An 18,968-nucleotide genomic window follows, 5' to 3' on the forward strand; every position below is an offset into this window, starting at 1 on the left:
TCGTCTCCAATTTACTCATCAATCCACCATGTAAAGTTTCTAGCGTGTAACAAACTGGATAACACCATTCTTTCTATTCCGTAGCTGCACATTTATAAAAAACTTGTTCAGCATGTAATTTTGATCAGCTCCATATTCGGCTCTTCCAAAACCAAAAAAAAAAAAAAAAAAAACGTAGTATCAGTTTTTTCATTTAGGTACCTTGTTTCCCTACAGTATTGTGCTACAGAGCTGGCTGGGCGTGGCTCAGGAGCTCCTGTAGCCAAACCTGTATAAAAATCAACAAATCACGTAATATCGTTCTCTCAAGTTTCTTAATCTAGGATCTAATCAATCTCCCAAAAAAAAAAAACTTATACTTGAAGTTTTGAAGAAGAAAATGGCACAATCAGCGCCCGGAAGTCCGCGAGGGACGGCGTCTACAACGCCAGGGAGTACTCCAACACCGCTGTTTACCGCAGTGCGAATTGATTCAATGGCTGATGATCGGAAGCCAATGCCTGCGTGCAAGTGCTTCCCAGTATTGGCTGGACCTCAATCGTGTATCACCAACTTCCCCGCGCCAGATATCTCGCTCCCCCGCAAGGTATGACTTCTGCCTTTTCTTGTTTTCTATCCTTCTTCCTCTCCTTGTAGGTGCCATGCATGCGCTGTACAATATTCTCATTCCATCCTAACAAGTTCAGCAGAGATTACATTCTCATCTAGCAGTTTTATATAAATCCACATATTAGTTCGTGGAGAGCATACAGAAGTAATTGAGGAAGATCATCATTGTTCTTGGTTGATTTTGCAACGATTCTTTTCTTTCTTGGTTTTACTTTTCAAATGTATACAACTAATGCGCAGTAGTAGGATCAATATTTAATAAGTTACGGTTGTTAACATTGCAATTAACTCACAAAATTGAGGCATAAAAACTAAGGAGATGTTTGATAACCCAATTCAATACTTAATAGATTTAGATCTTAATATGTTTAGACGCGTTTGATAACTAAAAATTGAATATTTAAATTAATTAAGTAGTATTAAATTTTTTAGGCAAAACTTGTTCTAAAAAAATAAGTGACAAGTTATTCATTTATTATTACTTAATATAATATACATTCAAATATATCAGATTTAATATTTAATAATTCAATAATTTAATGGATTCAAAATTCAAATTTTAGTTTTCAAATTTCAATCTTATCAAACACACTCTAAATTCATGATTAAAATCCCAACATCTAATGTCTTAACCTTGGTTATTTAACCACGATTAGTTGAAGACGTCATTGATAACTGTGTAAAAGTCATGTATTACTGAATTTAAACTTGATACTGGTGGCTATGAGAGGACTGTTAAAATTACCCAATCCTAAACTTGACTGTTGGAGGTTGGAAGGATGTAAGAAAAATAAATAAATGTCAATATGCTGGTCTTAAAATTTACCTTCAAGGATAATGTAGTAAAAAAAATGTGGTTTATTATCCGTGTACACTTTGTAAATGGAAAGCTCAAAGTGTTTGAATCAATCAACTCCTTTAGCTACAACAAGTGGGAAGAACAGGACGAGATCCATTTGTTGACTTGCAGTTTATATCACTTCCAATCTCAGTAATGATTAATGGATACAAGAGTATAACTTAACCTTGAATTGGAACTTTTGCAACTGGCGAAATATGAATACAGGTGGGAGCAGAATTCTTGGGGACTTTCATCCTTATATTTGGAGCCACAGCTGGACCCATTGTAAACCAAAAGTACGACGGAGCAGAAACGCTAATAGGGAACGCAGCTTGTGCGGGGCTAGCAGTTTTGATAGTGATCTTGGCAACTGGGCATATCTCGGGAGCTCATCTGAATCCCTCCGTAACTATTGCATTCGCGGCACTTCGCCACTTCCCATGGGCTCAGGTGCCTGCCTACATAGCAGCTCAGGTTTCAGGATCGATCTGTGCTTCTTTTGCTCTCAAAGCTGTTTTTAACCCCTTTATGTCAGGTGGTGTCACGGTTCCGTCCGTAGGCAACGCCCAAGCCTTCGCCCTTGAGTTTATTGTAACCTTCATTCTCCTATTTGTTGTTACAGCGGTCGCCACAGACACTCGCGCAGTAAGCACATCATCCTTGCTCCTCAGACTTAATCTGTTCAACTGCGAACCTATATAGCCTTCGTAGGTTAGCTATGAATTTTGGCCTCTACATAGTTTATTTTTAACATGTGCTCATACTGTCGCTACACATGTAAATAGGTTGGAGAACTGGCAGGAATAGCAGTCGGAGCTACAGTCATGCTCAACATTCTTGTTGCCGGGTGAGTTTTGGCTAGGGGTTTATTTGATAACTACTCTACTTAATGGTGAAAATTAATTCATTGAGAACTTTTTGAATTCAACGTGTTTGATTGCAGAAATCTCCTATCGCCTATAGTATATTAAGCATTGTTTAACTAGTGTACAAACTTTCAAGTGAAAAAATTTTACTGAATTTTTCGAATTGACTATACATGCTATAACTCTCACACATATAACACATTCTTGTACAATCTCTCGTACAAAGTACACCTCTTTTTGTTCACACACTTATACACATTGCAATATACACTATCACACAACCACTAGGCCATTGGCTTAGTGGCCACCACCAAAATGCCACATTTAAGTGGCTTGTTTCCAAAAAAAATCCAGACGGGTGTGCTGTGCACCCGTCTGATCTGGTGGTGGTTCAGTCCCTTTCGAGTTATCCCTAGGTCTTCTTAGGTCCGCCCCCTTCCCCTTAGTGTAGGATAGATTAGGTTTATCGTCTCCGGAAAAAAATATATATACACTATCACACAGAATTATGCACGCTTAAACACCACCTCTAACTTTTTTTTTATCACACACACAAGCACACACAATTTTTCTCTCTCTAAATACACAAATAAAGGTAATTTTTTTAAAGATAACAACATAATATTTCTGCGATATTTCAATTCAGCATTATAATTCTGTTAATTATTAAATAGATATAATCTAATCAATTGAGCAACTTAATACTGAAAAGCACTTCATTTTTTAGATTTTAAAAATCAGATTTCAGACTTCAATTTTATAAAAAAGGGGCCTAAGTAGGCCAATGAATTAGTGCTTGTTACAAAGTAAATAAAGAATGGAATGGGTTCGCTTCATATGCACCCACGAGTGGTTAATAAAGGCTGTAAGAATTTTGCTACCAGAGCAATTTTGTCTACGATGACCGAATCACCTTTATAGATCATTTTAAAATTCAAACTTCCAGTCCAATCTGGAAGGATAACTACTGAGTACTAACTTCTAACTATTTGACATTTTAGTATTGGTTTATTGCATTACGTAATTGGTTGGAGTTTGGACAGCAAAAGTGGCAAGATGCAATATTGACTTTTTTTTTTTTGTTTATTTAATGTGATGCTGAGTTGATGATTGATGTGCTGATTTTTTTTTCAATTGAATTTTGTTGGAAAAAACATATGGAATATTATTTTGGAGCAATTTTTTTTTTAGAGAAAATTGAAATATGTTAACTTACTATTGGCATTTTGGATTTCGGATATTACCAAATTACTGGTTCTCCGGCCAAAATCCAATTACCGGTATCCAATTTACCAAACTAAAGTTTGGATGCGAATCGAATATTGGTGTTGACAAACCAATTACCGAATTCCCAAAATTTTTTTACCAAATTTTCGACCACCACCCAATAAACACCCCTATCTGATCCATTCCTCTTTATGGGCAAACTAATTCATCGTCTCCATTTTAAGAAGTCTACAATAGTGCACTTAGGAGCAATTTGAATGCTTCTGCTAATGGGAGGATATGCTACGATTGGAAACAGAAGCACCTTCATGATAGTAACTAAATTCAGTGAATTTTACCCCAAAAAAAAATTAAATTTAGAGAAAAAGACAAGAAACTCATGTGCTTGCAATAATAATAGGGAAAATAGGAATATAATAGATGCTGTAGTTTTTTGAAAGTTACACACCATTTTTAACCACTAATTTTCTCAAGCCTATTATTATCCTATCTTCTAATCCCTATATTTTAAATATTTTTCACCCTTGATCCTTAGCCCCTTTTGCGACTATTTAAAATCCAAAGCAATAAAAGCAACATTTGAAAGAATTTTATGTATGTCTATTAACTCAGAATTACATTGTTATGCTACTGGAATCCTACTAACATACTTACAAAACAAGCACTGACAACATTGCCGTGGCTGTCGGCAGGCCAGCCAGCGGCGGTTCAATGAATCCTGTCCGAACTCTGGGACCAGCCGTCGCTGCTGGAAACTACACGTCAGTTTGGGTATACTTGGTGGCTCCTACACTCGGGGCCCTGGCGGGAGCGGGGGCATATACCATGGTCAAGCTTCAAGGAGAAGGGCGTAATGCGGCTGAAGCTCGACAGCAGTCCCGGAGTTTCCGTCGGCCAAGCTAGGCCTACTGAAGTTCAAATCTACCTATCTATCTATTACTATCTATCTGCATGGCAAGTACGTTCGGATTACAGGAGGACTGCTTCGTAAGCCCAAAAAAAAAAAAAAAGCAGCAGCAACAACAATTTTTAGTAAAAAAAAAAAAAAAAAAAAACAATTTTTAGTAAATTAAGTAGTTCGGTTGGAAAGCTTAAAACTCATTACTTCTTATATACTTCCAATTTAACGAAGAATCGAAGGTCTAGAAGAGGAAACTAAACATTGTACTTCCCCTGACATAATATTGTGCTGTGCTTATTAAGGTTTATGCAAGATCATCAGTACTAAATCAAGTGTGTCATACTTCAGTGTATCCACTACTCCCTTATTTTTTCAGTCACTTAATCTTGTAAAGCTCAAACAGCGGAATTATCTATGGAGGGTTTCGGTTTAAATATGTTTATCACGGCTTGTTATGTATTGGAGCTCCTACAAGCGTAGTTTTGATTGTATGGTGCAGTTAATATTCGGGATGAGTTTAATTTCGAATTGCGGGGATGAAATTAACTGTAGGACACAATTTTCAAGAAGTGAAAAAAAAATTATTATAGTTTTTTTGCACATTATTGTTGTAGTATATACATTTATTGTTTTAGTAGTGTCTAAACATGTTGTATCAGTGTTTACACTGCACCATATAATTGGAACTGTAATTATATTAGCCCTGCATCTGCTTTGATTCGGCTTGTGTTGGTAGTGTAATATAAGAACTCAAAAGTATATTAGATTTGAAATGTTAAATTTTCTTACTTCTTTTATACTTAACATGAAGTACTTGACCTGTGCAAAGCACAGCTTGGACCCCTAGAAATTTAGTCGAACACATAACATCAAATTATTTTGGCACATGATGAATGAATAGAAATATAGGAGAAAAATTGAGCATCAAAATAATTAAAATTGACAAATGTTATTTGAACTCTCAATTTTTTTTAATCACACCTTCGCTATTATTTTTATCATATAGTTTTTATTTATTGTAGGAATACAATTAACAAAATATGAAGTATAAATAAAATTTCCCTCAAAATTTGTTGTGAAGAGAAATTCCATCTATGAAGTCAACCCCCCCTATTTATTGTGATTTGAATAAAGATTTTTGAACCACTATTATGATGATACCCAAAAACGGGAGAGAATTAATACACTATAAGTGCATTGTTATATTAATAGCAGCATAGTTTTAGTTGTAACTAAATCAAAAGTAGTTATAACACTTCCAGTACTTTAATAATGAGAAAAAGTTTAGAAAGCCACTAAGACATGGCACAATCTTCAACATCAATATAGTTTACTATAAACTTTCACATTTTTCTTGCTTTTGATTGAAGAAGTTAGTTCATCTATATAAATCCCGCCTAATGATGATAACATTATCCTGCAGCTCCAAAATATAAATAGCAAGGTTAGATAAAAATATGAATTGCTACATTTTCAAATCTACATTTACAAATTAGAATTGAACCATTTTTTTTATTGCAAAAACATCTTCCTAATCAAAATTAAATTTTCTAACATTTTTTTGTCAAGTCATACTCTAGGCTGAAATCCTCAATTGTGACTTCTATCACCAACTACAATCCTTGTATGCCAACCCAATTGATACTACAACACTTGACTAATTAAAAAACAAGCAAAAATTAACATTAGTTTAAATATATACAAAATCTTATTGGATCCTTCAATTAAATTGAATAGACCATAAAGTAATTGCAAAACGGGGGCAGGGGAAAGAAAGAAACAGAGAAAAATAGAGGTAGAGGAATGCCTAACTAGATTTATCTTGGTGGAAATATCACATAATATGTCTTTTCTCCTTAAAAAAATACACAAAATTGTAGATAATTACAAGATGTAACCAAAAAACAAAGAAAAGGAAAAAGATGTGAAGTAAGAACTCAAATCCTAGGAGGAGAAAAGAAAAGAATGAATTTTTGTTTTATTCTTCATAGAAGATGATCACTAGTATAAAATGAATTTTAAGATCTTTTTACCTATTTTAATATTTCACCTTTATCCATGAAGAAATACCAAATAAAAACATCATCCTATAAATTTAACAAACAAATGCCAATTGGCTATAACATTATGATTGAAGAATAGAGCAACATGAGAGATTAGAGATGAAGAAAAATGGAAGAAAAGAAAATGTAAAATGGGATCAAAAAAATAATAAAGACTTCTCATTTCTAAGTAGCTAATCATCTCGACCAATAAAAAGAACATGACAACAATCATAGTTAGATTAGTTTTAAAAAATAAAAAATTAAAAAGGTGAGGGATGACAGCAATTGCCACAAGGAGGGAAGGAAAAATTTTGCTAAAATGACCAAGATTCCAATTGTCAAAAATATATGCAATACATGTGTCAAAAAGATGAGCAGCCGCAGTAACTTGGCCTTTTTCTTATATACAAGGTATATATTCTCCAATTTGACAAGGAAACTAATTTTAGAGAAGGGAAAATACAAATCATAGTCTCCCTAAACTAGGATAGGTATAAGAATTCATTAGTGCAGAACCAAGTGCAATGATCGTATGTGGGCTAATAACCCTTTCATTTATGCTGCAAACATAACCAGAACGTGTATGTGAAGAGTGGACTTTAGCAGCATGAGACTCTAAAAGGACACTTAACAGAGACAATGATGGCCTTAAAGGATAAGAGGTTTTGGCCTATCTTTGATTTCTTCTTTGCACGTTGGACCAAAACACCTTGTCACAATCACTAGACGAAGGACTTGGCAAATTACCGACTGCTTTCAGTGCCGTGCGGTCAGTTGTGTTTCCAATTTGACTATAGGTGTCCAATTTCAATTGATGTGAAGAAGCACGGCACCTAGAGCTAAGATTCCAATTGTGACCGGAAATGGTTTATTAATTATTATTGATAGATATGGCCCATTGCTTAATGTAAGAATGTGTGGACGTTATTAATTTAGCAGATGAAACATCTGAATCACTCGCTACACAAAACATTTTTCTTTTCTAACAAAATTTCAATTCACTCAAAATATCCAAATTGAAGGTGTTATTTACATTAACATGAAAGTGAGAAGCATATAATGAATGACACCACAAGGGAATTTAGGATTATCTGATTTTTATTCCATTGTTTAGAGCAATATACTGTGAACGTGAATTTTTATGTGACCTGACCTCAGAGAATAAAACAGCACAATTTTCAGAAAAAGAGACGTAATTGTTCAAGATAAATAGATAATCTCATAGGCACATAATTGTTTGGCCTTTTTTTGGGGGGGGGGGGGGGGGACATGGTTAATTCTATTTTGTACCCTTGAGTTGTACCCTAATTCTCACTTGATCCCTGAGCTAAAATATGAGATATTTCACTTCCTAGATCTTAATATCGTTCCACTTTAATCCAATACTTAACAGAATATTCTAAACTATTTTGTTAGTTCGTGTACATCTTGTTGACAATTGAATTAAAATGAAAAGAATTTAAGAGGTTGAGGAATAAAGTGTTTCAAACTACAGTTTAAGGATCAAAGTAAGAATCGAGATATAATTCAAAGGTGCAAAATAAAATTAACCCCAAAAAACAAGAAGAACGACTTTTTAATTGAACAACTTATAATACAACTTGAAACATTTTGGGTAGAGCTGTAGGCTTTCAGAAAGTTAAGATAGAACCTTAAATTGTTCCTGTGAGAGATGACTATCCATCATCATCTTGAGCCACCATCGACGAGTAGGTCCTGGCCAGTGATACATGAAGAATCATCGGAGGCAAGGAATAAAACAGCATCCGCCACATTATTGGCTTTTAACGCCTTCCCTTTCAAGCTTGAAAGTTGACAAACCTCTTCAGCTTCCTCTGCCGTGATCTTAAATTGATTACAAACCATAGGTGTTACCGCCGCGCTCGGCGACACTGAGTTTACCCGTATTCCATGCTCTCCGAGTTGCTTGCCGGTGCATCTCATCAGCCCCAACACCGCATGCTTGGACATGTGATAATCTGTTCGAATTTGTCCTCCACTACTTCCAAATGTACTAGCCGTGCAGACTATGCTACCTTTGATGCCCTGAGAGACCATCGCGCGAGCTGCATGTTTCACGCAGGCAGCCACGCCGTCCACATTTATGGCGAAGAGATGGTGAAGTTGGGAGAAGTCGAGATCCAGAACTGTCTGATCTGACTGGCTTACTATGCCTGCGTTGGCGAACATGATGTCGAGCTGGCCATGAGTCTTTAGAGTCCATTCGACCATGGCTAGGACTTTCTGTTCATCAGCAACATCGCAGTGGACGTAACTGCAAGTGTTGGAGCCAATGGACTCCGCCACCTTTTGGCCCTTTTCGTCCTGGATATCGGCGATTACCACCCGTGCTCCGTGAGTGGAAAAAAGTCGTGCTGTTGCCTCCCCTATGCCGCTAGCGCGGCCGGTGATTATGGCTACTTTTCCTTCCAGTTTTTTCAACTGAAGAGTAGGTCTAGACATATTCTGTCCAAGAAGGTCGAGGATAAATGTAAAATTGCACTAAAGTGTCTTCTTGATATCCAATCTTTTGGAAGGCTTGCCCTTTAATGTATACTGGCGCAGTTATTTATTGTGCTTGTTGGCCACTTTTGGAGAACGTCGCTATATGTAAAATATAGGATTTAATATGTACCATATAACTGGTTGATTTACATGAAGGAAAGTCGCAATGATTTTTTTTTCTTTTTCTCTTCGGAGAGAATCAACAGTCATTTTTCACTTATCCTTGTTAATATCCTATTGATGATTCGAACTCTCGATTATAAGTGAAATGCTTTACCAATTAACTTGCACTTTGTTGTCAGAAAGTAGCAAAATTATCGACGTTAAAGAGTAATAATATAAGTTTACATTGTGTAGTAGTATATATTTCTGATTTTTACTATCACAACCATGATATGCTACTGTCATTCTTTTAACGAAAATAAAAATAAAATCTACTAATTTCAAAAAGATCCACTAAAAATATCTATTGATGATACGTCTCACTTCATGCAAGCATATTGGCAGTTATCGAACTAGTTGTCATGAGTTTGGGCCTTTGATTTGTGACACTACGTGTTTAAATTTCAACAATTAGCCCTTTCCTGAAAATATCATCAATCGTAATTTGTGCGGGCAGCATATGTTTTGTGCAAATGCTTTGACTCATGATAATGAATTGAGTCAAAATCACTTAAACTTTTATTCTAACGAGAAAAAGAAGAATATTTTTTGCAAATGTAAGATGATGGTTGTGAAGAATACCAATTTGCACCATAATGACTTGTTGATTAACAAAAAAAAAATGCTACTAAAATAAAAGATGCACTGAAAATATCTATTGGTGATGCCTCTCGCATCATACATCCACAACTGATGCAGTAGAAGTTGTCACGATTCCATGACAAGTTGTGACGTTTTTTGACTTTTAATTCGCGAAGGATATTTTTGCAAATGTAAGACTCGAAGAATGCCACCATAGAATGGGTGGCAAATTCCTCAAAATATTGATTATTTAAAAAAAAAAACAGTCAATTAGGGCTCCAACACGTAGCTTTTCTCATTCTATGCCCGTCACGCTGACAAGGAATGATGGGCAAAATAATTCTTAAAAAAAGGGATAATTTCAGAAACCTCCTCTCTTGAGATTTGAAAAATTACACGTACCTCCCTTATCATTTAAAATGACAAATGTACCCTTAAATATTTTGATAAAATTCCCTTATTTGGCATGCTTATATTTAGAATGAGTTTTAAAATTATTATTTCATTCTTTTTCCTTCTTATTCTTTTTTTTTTTTTGAATTTTTCTCCAATAAAACTATAAAACTACCACTATTGCTTCTAGTTTTTATTGTAACCAAATGTCGAACTAATAATTTTTTTGACGAGTTAATTTTATATTTAATCCAATATTTTTGCTAATCTTTATTTTCTATTTTTTGGTACTAAAATTAACAATAAATAAAAAATTAAATGAATTATTTCAACATTTTCTTTTCTATCTTATAAATCTAAATCTTTAATAAAGTGTCATCAAAAGTATCCTATCATAGTGATACAATTATTATTATTGTTATTTATCAAATAGTAGGTATGTACAAGAAAAATTTGGTACCTTTTTCTTATAATTATACTAGATAATCTTATAATTGTATAGAGAAATAAATTAACTCATTATATAAGGGCATTTTTTGGGTATTCATTTAAAATATTGGCCAATTCAATATTATTTTAAGGTTTTGTTACTAAAAATATCAAATCAAGGGAGATGAGTGTAATTTTTCAAACCTTGAGAGAGTTTAGCGAAATTGTCAGAAACATCAAGGGAGATTTCTGAAATTATCCCTCAGAAAAATATGAGGTGCCGTCGTGTCAAGTAGTCAGGATGATGGGGTCATTCTTGTCTGGCTCGTCGTGCTGATCTTGCTTGCAGTTTTATAACGCAAAGTATTAGTGTGGGCCATGCAAAAATTGGCATTGGTGAAATGATAAGGGAAGTGGGTAGCGTTGGCTAGCTTAGAATAATCAGAGCTACGATGGAACTTTTCAATGTTTCGGATCGTAAATTATTAGCATAATTTTAAGAGAAAAATGCAGTTTTGGTATCTAAACTTTGACGCACGAGCGGTTTTAGTCCCCAAATTTTGGACGAAAGCAAATTTGGTATCCGAACTTTCAAATTTTGAATACATTAAGTACCCTTGACGATTTTTTCCCAAATTATTACCGGAAAAAGCCATGTGATAGTCACGTATCCGGCCAAAATGGAATTAAAAAAGGCCAAAAATGCAGTTTTAGTACATAAACTTTGACGCACGAGCGGTTTTAGTCCCCAAATTTTGGACGAAAACAAATTTGGTACCCGAACTTTCAAATTTTGAACACATTAAGTACCCTTGACAATTTTTCCCAAATTGTTACCAAAAAAAGCCATATAACAGTCACGTGTCCGGCCACAATTGTATAAAAAAAGGCCAAAAAAATGTCAAATGCTATTCTAATACTAAGTATTAAATTTAAGGACTAATAGCGTAATAAAGAAAAAATCCAAGGACTAAATAACATCACATAAGTCAACAAAACCCAAGAACGATACAAATGAGCTCCAATTCCAGTACATTAATCTAAGAATCAAGTCACAAAGGTGTAAATAATGATGTGTAATCCTTTATTTCTCTTGCCTAAGTTGACTTGAAGAAACTTGAGCTGGTCATGTATTCTGCTACCTAACTTGATACAAGAAACTTGAACTAGTCCTCGGGACAAAGCAGCAAGCAGCTGACTCAGAAAAATTTACAGAAGAACAATTACAAATGGGTCATCCAATAGGGAAGCAATCAAAGGTGTATGACGATAATTTGGAACTCAAGTATGGACCAAAAATAGATGTTTGGTCTCAAATTAATGCCTTGAGGTGCTTTTATTTCGGCTCATCTTCTCTATGACATTGTGTAATAACGGGACACAAAGCTCCTGAGATGTTTCTACCCCAGGATTTCTGGAGACCTCTGCATTTGATCTTCCACTAGATAAACTCCTATGCTGTCTGAAGTCATTTGTACTCGGGAACTGCGAACTTCCTCGGCTCGCAGGTCTTATTCCTATAAGCCGTCCCAGCGGCACACTCCGATCTTGGAAGAATGATGCTGTGGACTAGTGCATATTGAGAAAAGAAACAATACCAGCCAAGAAACTACAAAATGAGAAGGGGATACTGACACAATGAAAAAACAGGTGGGATTAATGTACTGGAATTGGAGCTCATTTGTATCGGTTCTTGGGTTTTGTTAACTCATGTGATGTTATTTAGTCCTTGGATTTATTCTTTATTACGCTATTAGTCCTTAAATTTAATATTTAGTATTAGAATGGCATTTGACATTTTTTTGGCCTTTTTTTTATACAATTGTGGCCGGACACGTGACTGTCATATGGCTTTTTTCGGTAACAATTTGGAAAAAAATCGTCAAGGGTACTTAATGTGCTCAAAATTTGAAAGTTCGGGTACCAAATTTGTTTTCGTCCAAAATTTGGGGACTAAAACCGTTCGTGCGTCAAAGTTTAGGTACCAAAACTGCATTTTTGGCCTTTTTTTATTCCAGTTTGGCCGGACACGTGACTGTCACATGGCTTTTTCCGGTAACAATTTGGGAAAAAATCGTCAAGGGTACTTAGTGTGCTCAAAATTTGAAAGTTCGGGTATCAAATTTGTTTTCGTCCAAAATTTGGGGACTAAAATCACTCGTGCGTCAAAATTTAGGTACCAAAATTGCATTTTTCTCTAATTTTAATTACTTACGTCGTCAATATATTTTTTAATTAATTTTTTATTTTATTACGTCACGTCAAAGAGTGCTATAACATTTTTCATTATTCAAAATAACCTACTATCCAAACACACTCACATATGTTCACTTACAAATTGCGTTAGCATAGCTGTAAACTAGAATGGTATAAAGTCTGTAAAATTCTGTATAGAAGCTCAAATGAGGATTTTTCAAATTAATTTCAAATATTTCAAGAAAATCGACACAATAAACAATTTAGGAGCTGAAAATTATATTGTTATTGAGTGTTAGAGGACTATTCTTAATTTTGTATTCAAAGTTTGAAGAGAAAATCCGATTTTTATCAGTCAAATTTCGATCTCATAGACAAAAAAAAAAAAATTCGGTGATTGGGGCCTCAACTATCCTCTATTTTAGTCTTTTAGATAATCAAATCTATTACTCAAAATAAACAACAGCCTGGAATTTTTTCGAGAAACGCCTCAGTCAGAGACATAGCTGGCTGAGTTTTTTTCTTTTTTAATCATCAATAAACCATGAATCGAATGACATTTGAGTGGCTGTGGTACTTAACTGAAGGATAGAAGTAAGGGATGCTGGTTTAAATTTTTTTTTTTTTTAATTCATTCTCTATGAGATACGGATGCTAGTGAAGTTGGGTTTTTTAATCAATGACATTTCATTTAGTTCTGAATCCTGTCACGTTATGTCTAACCCAATCATCCAAATGTGTGAGCTGCCCATGTCCGTTGGCCCTTACTTATAAGTCTCATCATTTTTTTTTTACTGTAACGACAGTATTTCTATAATCTAATTAATTTTAATTTAAGGGGAGGAAAGTCTAAAGAGACTGTATATGCAGGGCTAATAGGTATAAAAATCTACTAGACCAAAGAGATATTCTGACACTTCATTTGAATTTTTTCACTATAGATAGAATTCGAATCCTGACCTATAGTCCAAAATGAGGCTTTAATCTTTTTTTAATGGCCACTAGATCAAAACTCAGTGATTTGGACTATGTGGAGTTTAATCCATTGTAGATGAAAGTATAATAAAAGAGAAAATAGTGAAATATTGATGTCACATGTAGATTACACTCGGTTGAGAGTGTAATCCAGAGTGTAATCCACTGCGGGTAAGGAATTATTGAGGCGATCCCCACAACATCCCATTATTGAGCAAGTTTTATATATGTGATATTGTTGGATTCAACAAATCCTGCCTTGCTGATATCTATCCATTTTACTTTCCCATTGAAGAAACACCAATATTCCGTCCTTCACCCTCAACCAAAGTTGTAGAGGATATGGATGAATTTCAAGGATTGCTACAAACAATTCCTAAAGTAAACTGGGATGGCCTGTTGCTATACTACTACAACAATTTTTGGTGTCCAGGAGATGTGCTTAAATCCACAATTTTCTTTCAAAGAAACTTCAAAGCTAAGGATTCCGATATTATCTTAGCTTCCATCCCTAAATCAGGCACCACTTGGCTAAAATCACTAAGCTTTAGCATCATCAACCGCAAGAAGTGCACAACACCAGAGAGCCCTCTCCTCATCACCAATCCTCATGATCTTGTAAGTTGCATGGAGTATGATTTATTTCTGAATGGCGAAAATCCTGATCTTGAGGCCTTCTCATGTCCAAGAATTTTCTCAACACATCTACCCTACCATGCCCTTCCTCAATCAATTTTGAACACCAAATGTCGCATAATTTATATATGTAGAAACCCTTTGGATCAGTTCATGTCTCTCCGGCACTTTTTGCTTGAAAATAGTGGTGAAGATCAGCAAAAAGCACTTCCTATTGATGAAGCTTTTGAATTATTTTGCAAAGGCATATACCCTTTTGGTCCCGTTTGGGATCATGCTGAGGGGTACTGGAATGCAAGCCTAAATGATGTTCAAAAGGTGGTGTTTCTCAAGTACGAGGATCTCAAAATAGATGCAACTTCTCACGTGAAGATGCTAGCAGAGTTCTTGGGATTTCCTTTTTCTCCAGAGGAAGATGAAAATGGTGTAGTCAAAGAAATAGTTAAGCTTTGTAGCTTAGAGAATCTCAAAAATATGGAGGTGAACAAGAACGGTCTTCTTGTTTTATCTCCAACTGTTAAGTTTAAGGCTCGTTCCTTTTTCAGAAAGGGAGAAGTAGGAGATTGGAAAAATTTTCTCAATAATTCCATGGCAGAACGTTACAAGAAGATTATGGAAGAAAAGCTGGGAAAATCTGGTTTGGCATTTGAACTGTTATAATTGTTAAGCATCCCATGGATGTATTATTTTTTACTTTTTCTTTTTCTTTTTGGTTCGGTGCATTTGGTCAAATCCTCCTTCGAGACCGACACATGAAGCCTTATTTGTATTTGAATGACTTGGATCATTTTATTAGTTCTGTTGTTTTGCCTTGATAATCATTTCAAGTGTGGAGAATTTTAAAGTGATTTGAGAAGTATTCTCATCATTGTTCACAGGGTTAATAGCATTAAACTCCGTTAACTTGTATCTTCGTTAACTTTTTTCTTTCCTTTTGGCAAAACTCCGTATATATGCAGAGAGAGGATAACCAACTTTAAATCTTACAAATATAACTAAGAATGATAAAGGGGCACAAACAGGATGACCTTCATTGTAAGAGTAAATGTGACAGGGTGTCGAGCCTGTGCAATAATAAATACCTACTCAAATAAAATACAAATTCTGTATATAGTGGTAAGCAGGGTCGAATCCACAGGAATTGGGGATAATTTAATTTCTTCTCAAGTTCCAGATATAGGGTGGTTTTTGAAAATGAGAGTAACTAAATTACTTGGAATAAATTAAAATAAAATAAAATAACTACAACTCAAATAACTAATTATCACAATAAAAATAATAATGGACGAACTCTAGCCAAGAGACAACTTCGGAGATGGTTCACTTAATTCGATCACAGATGCAAGGATTATTCCAGTTACTATCTGATAAATTAGTTATAGTTGTCATACACGCGATAAACAACCAACTCTTCCTCAATTTGTCGATAGCCAAGGTACGACCGTTGACTATTTCTCTAATCAGGAAACAACCCTAGGTACGACAATAGAAGTTCAATTCCCTAATTGCATGAATAATTAGAAGAGCCTAATTCTAGCCAATCAACACGCTACGAGGGTCTCTTTAAGTTAGCCTGTCTATCTCTCTGACACAAACCCAATCATGCCAATTGCCACCAGTTTAGAATAATTAAACAATTACGGATTTAACTACCCTAATTGGTTTCAGGTTATTGAATTAATCTAGAATCCAGGCCCTGGATAATCGAATAATAAAACAACCATATGAACATAAAGCAGAAGATAGACGAATACCAGAAAATAATAGGAAAGCTAAAATCGATTAGATCTCACAATTTAAGTCGAACCAAATCCTCCGTTGTTCTTGACTAGAAGAAGGGATTTAGTTCATCCCTATTGAGGAGAACCCACGCAAGATCGTCACAATACTTCTGGCGTACATACGAACCAAAGAAAACGCATGAATAAGGAAAAGAAAGAAAACTAAATTGTCTCTAAAAACTAAGCTACCAACCCTCTGTACGTTTCTCCCTTTTTAAAGCCAAAAGAAAGTCTAATGCTATCTCTAGTGGTCCCCCCAACAAATTGGGAGCCCAAGTACAAAAGTGAGGCTCTCTGCCGAAACTTTCTCCTTTTGTTTCCTATTGCTCATCAAAGACTCCCATTAGCAACCGAAATCTTTGTTCTCTTGCAGCACCATGTGGGCCTAACTCGTAAATCCGCTGGAGGCTCTAGTGTGTGAAGGATTTTTCCCAGTAAAATCTCCTTATTAGCATTTGTCAGTTCCACTTCTTGTAGATAGGTCCAAATACCAAATATAAGTATATATTAGCAATTTAAAACAATATTTGGTAGGGACAAGGGGAAATTAATAATAAAATTACTAACAATTAACACCCTATCAAAATGATAGTAAAATATCTCAAATAAGGTATGTTAAGGCCATTTAAAGTTAGAAGCCCTGAATCAATTTCAGAAGGCCTTAGCTGAGGTAAAGATCCCAACTGGGACCATAATTCTAACTCATTATAAATAAATTTCTTGTTATCTTTTGAATTTTTATTTTAACTCATTATAGAAATAAAAATTACTCTTAAATCTCTACATATATATTAAAATTTAAATTATAATTGATCACTTTAATTGAATTTAACTTTATTTGATAATTTATAGTATGTAATTATTTACATATAAGTCCAAAGTTGGATTAAAAATCCAATTAATCCAACGTGGATGACATTGATGATACACATGACTGATAGTTTTGCGCTTGAGCCAAAAAGTGAATGAATCAGCGCCGAAAGGTTAGAAATTTTTAGAATCAAATGTACCAAACTTTGAGAATCAACTTCAACATCAATATCCAAAAACCCCATGAGACAAAGAAAACTGCAACCCCCTAAGCTTTTCACCATGATTACAGCACATTTCCACAAAAGGAAGATGAAAGTAAAACACCTGCATCAAATGAAATTTAACATATTAATGAGCTTAGAATCATAAATATGAAAGTTCCATCAAATGAAACTAAAGCTTGCCGTTGTCCATGTCTAGTACTTTATTAACAGCTACTTAATAGTGTCGAAAAGGCCTCGATTTAGTGGCTAAACTTTTAATTCAATGGCTATTAAGCTGACCGATATAGTTCCACGGGAACACCGTATCCTTTTAATGTGTGTTTATTTCTGTAAAATGATAAATATTTCATTTTAATGTGCCAATGTGAAACCTTGAACCATATGTGAGTTATGCTTAATTTACTTGATTTATTGGAATTGCTTGTGTGTTTTGGAACCTCATTGGGCTGTTTAGCTCATTCCACTCCTTTGTTTTCCTTAACAGGGTTCAAGACCGAGAGTGCTCACGAATAGTACTAAATTGTTTTCTCTTGAAAATTTGAAGTTGTATTATAGCAATGACTGTACTACATATTCTTTTGGGTTATATTTAAACTTGAAGGTTAACTAATTTTAAGTATTAATGTTTTAGAGTATTTTAAATGTATATTGAAAATATTTGAAGTATTTCTAGATTTTGAATTATGGATTGTAGTGAGGCCCGACGAGAATTGGGTAGGCGTTCCGCGGATATTCTTGGGTTCGCCCTAGGGAGAAGTGGGGGCGTCACTGATAGGTCATAATTTGTTGCTAAATTTATAATTATTTTTCCCTAGATTTTAGCCAAATATTATTTTAATTGATTGATTCTACTTATATTTGGTATTTGGTACTAATTGCAGGAAGGTGGAGCAAAAAGAGATAAAAGATGTGATTTTTCAAGAGTTTTCTAATTCAAAATGGAGTCTACGTGGATTATTGACGGAAGATTAGGAGGAAGTCTATTTGGTTTCAAAAAGCTAAAATTAGGAAAATCAATTCCTTCAATTTCGTGGCTACCAAAAGGAAAAAGAGGGAAGTATTAGACTCCTAGTAGGTCTGCTTGGCTTGGCATGAATTTCTGTTTGGCTTTGCTATGTGGGGACCATCGAGAGAAAGCCACGGTGGTGGACCTTTGTATTTGGGCTTTGGCTAATTTGGGAGGAAACAAAGCAAATAAGAGAAAATGCCGGATCCCGCATGATTAAGACTTCAGCCAGCAACAAATTCGGAGTGATCTTCTTTCACGGGAGAATAAAAAGAGCACAATTGCTTTGTTCTTAGTATGGATTATTACTTTTCCTTGGCTAGTTGGCCGATTTGGCCAGGAACAATCTTGTAAACTTCAGGTAGCTCTTTCGCATGGTTGTTCTCCATTAATGGAGGACTAACCTCCTAATTCTAGTCAAGGGGACAACTGAAGACTTGGTTCAGCATTTACTGTGAGATCAAAATTATTTTAATCGTTTCCTCATTTATTGGTATTTATGTGTTTCCTGTTTTTAATTGTTATAGTCCTTATGTATGATTGATTAGTGCGCAATAATTAATTATTCATATAGGTTATTTTGCTAAATAGGGATAATTGAATCCGTAATTGTTCATTATCTCTATTTCAGTAGCAACTGGCGTAATTTGATTTATGTCAGGGGAACATACGATCTAGCTTAAACAAACCCTCGTAGCGTGTTTGTTAGTTAGGATTGGGCCTTTCTAATTATTAATGCGATTTAGAAATTAAATCCTACGGTCGTACCTAGGGTTG

General features: G+C 34.9%; 3 protein-coding genes across 3 annotated transcripts; 2 read left to right on the forward strand and 1 right to left on the reverse strand.

Annotated features, from left to right (window-relative positions):
• Positions 1 to 379: 379 nt before the first annotated feature.
• Positions 380 to 4,446, forward strand: LOC113741979 (probable aquaporin NIP5-1). The gene is made up of 4 exons (XM_027269653.2): positions 380 to 586; positions 1,676 to 2,095; positions 2,236 to 2,297; positions 4,236 to 4,446. The coding sequence occupies exons 1-4, from the start codon at positions 380 to 382 to the stop codon at positions 4,444 to 4,446; spliced, it is 900 nt and encodes a 299-aa protein (XP_027125454.1).
• Positions 4,447 to 8,035: 3,589 nt separating this feature from the next.
• On the reverse strand, positions 8,036 to 9,064 carry LOC113741980 ((+)-cis,trans-nepetalactol synthase NEPS2-like). Its single transcript, XM_027269655.2, has one exon. The coding sequence runs from the start codon at positions 8,950 to 8,952 to the stop codon at positions 8,176 to 8,178; it is 777 nt and encodes a 258-aa protein (XP_027125456.1). The 5' UTR covers positions 8,953 to 9,064; the 3' UTR covers positions 8,036 to 8,175.
• Positions 9,065 to 14,073: 5,009 nt separating this feature from the next.
• On the forward strand, positions 14,074 to 15,027 carry LOC113741120 (cytosolic sulfotransferase 15-like). Its single transcript, XM_027268600.1, has one exon. It carries the CDS (start codon positions 14,074 to 14,076, stop codon positions 15,025 to 15,027), a length of 954 nt encoding a protein of 317 aa, XP_027124401.1.
• The last annotated feature ends 3,941 nt before the right edge of the window (positions 15,028 to 18,968 follow it).

Source organism: Coffea arabica, chromosome 4e (assembly GCF_036785885.1).
Source record: "Coffea arabica cultivar ET-39 chromosome 4e, Coffea Arabica ET-39 HiFi, whole genome shotgun sequence".
NCBI lineage: Eukaryota > Viridiplantae > Streptophyta > Magnoliopsida > Gentianales > Rubiaceae > Coffea > Coffea arabica.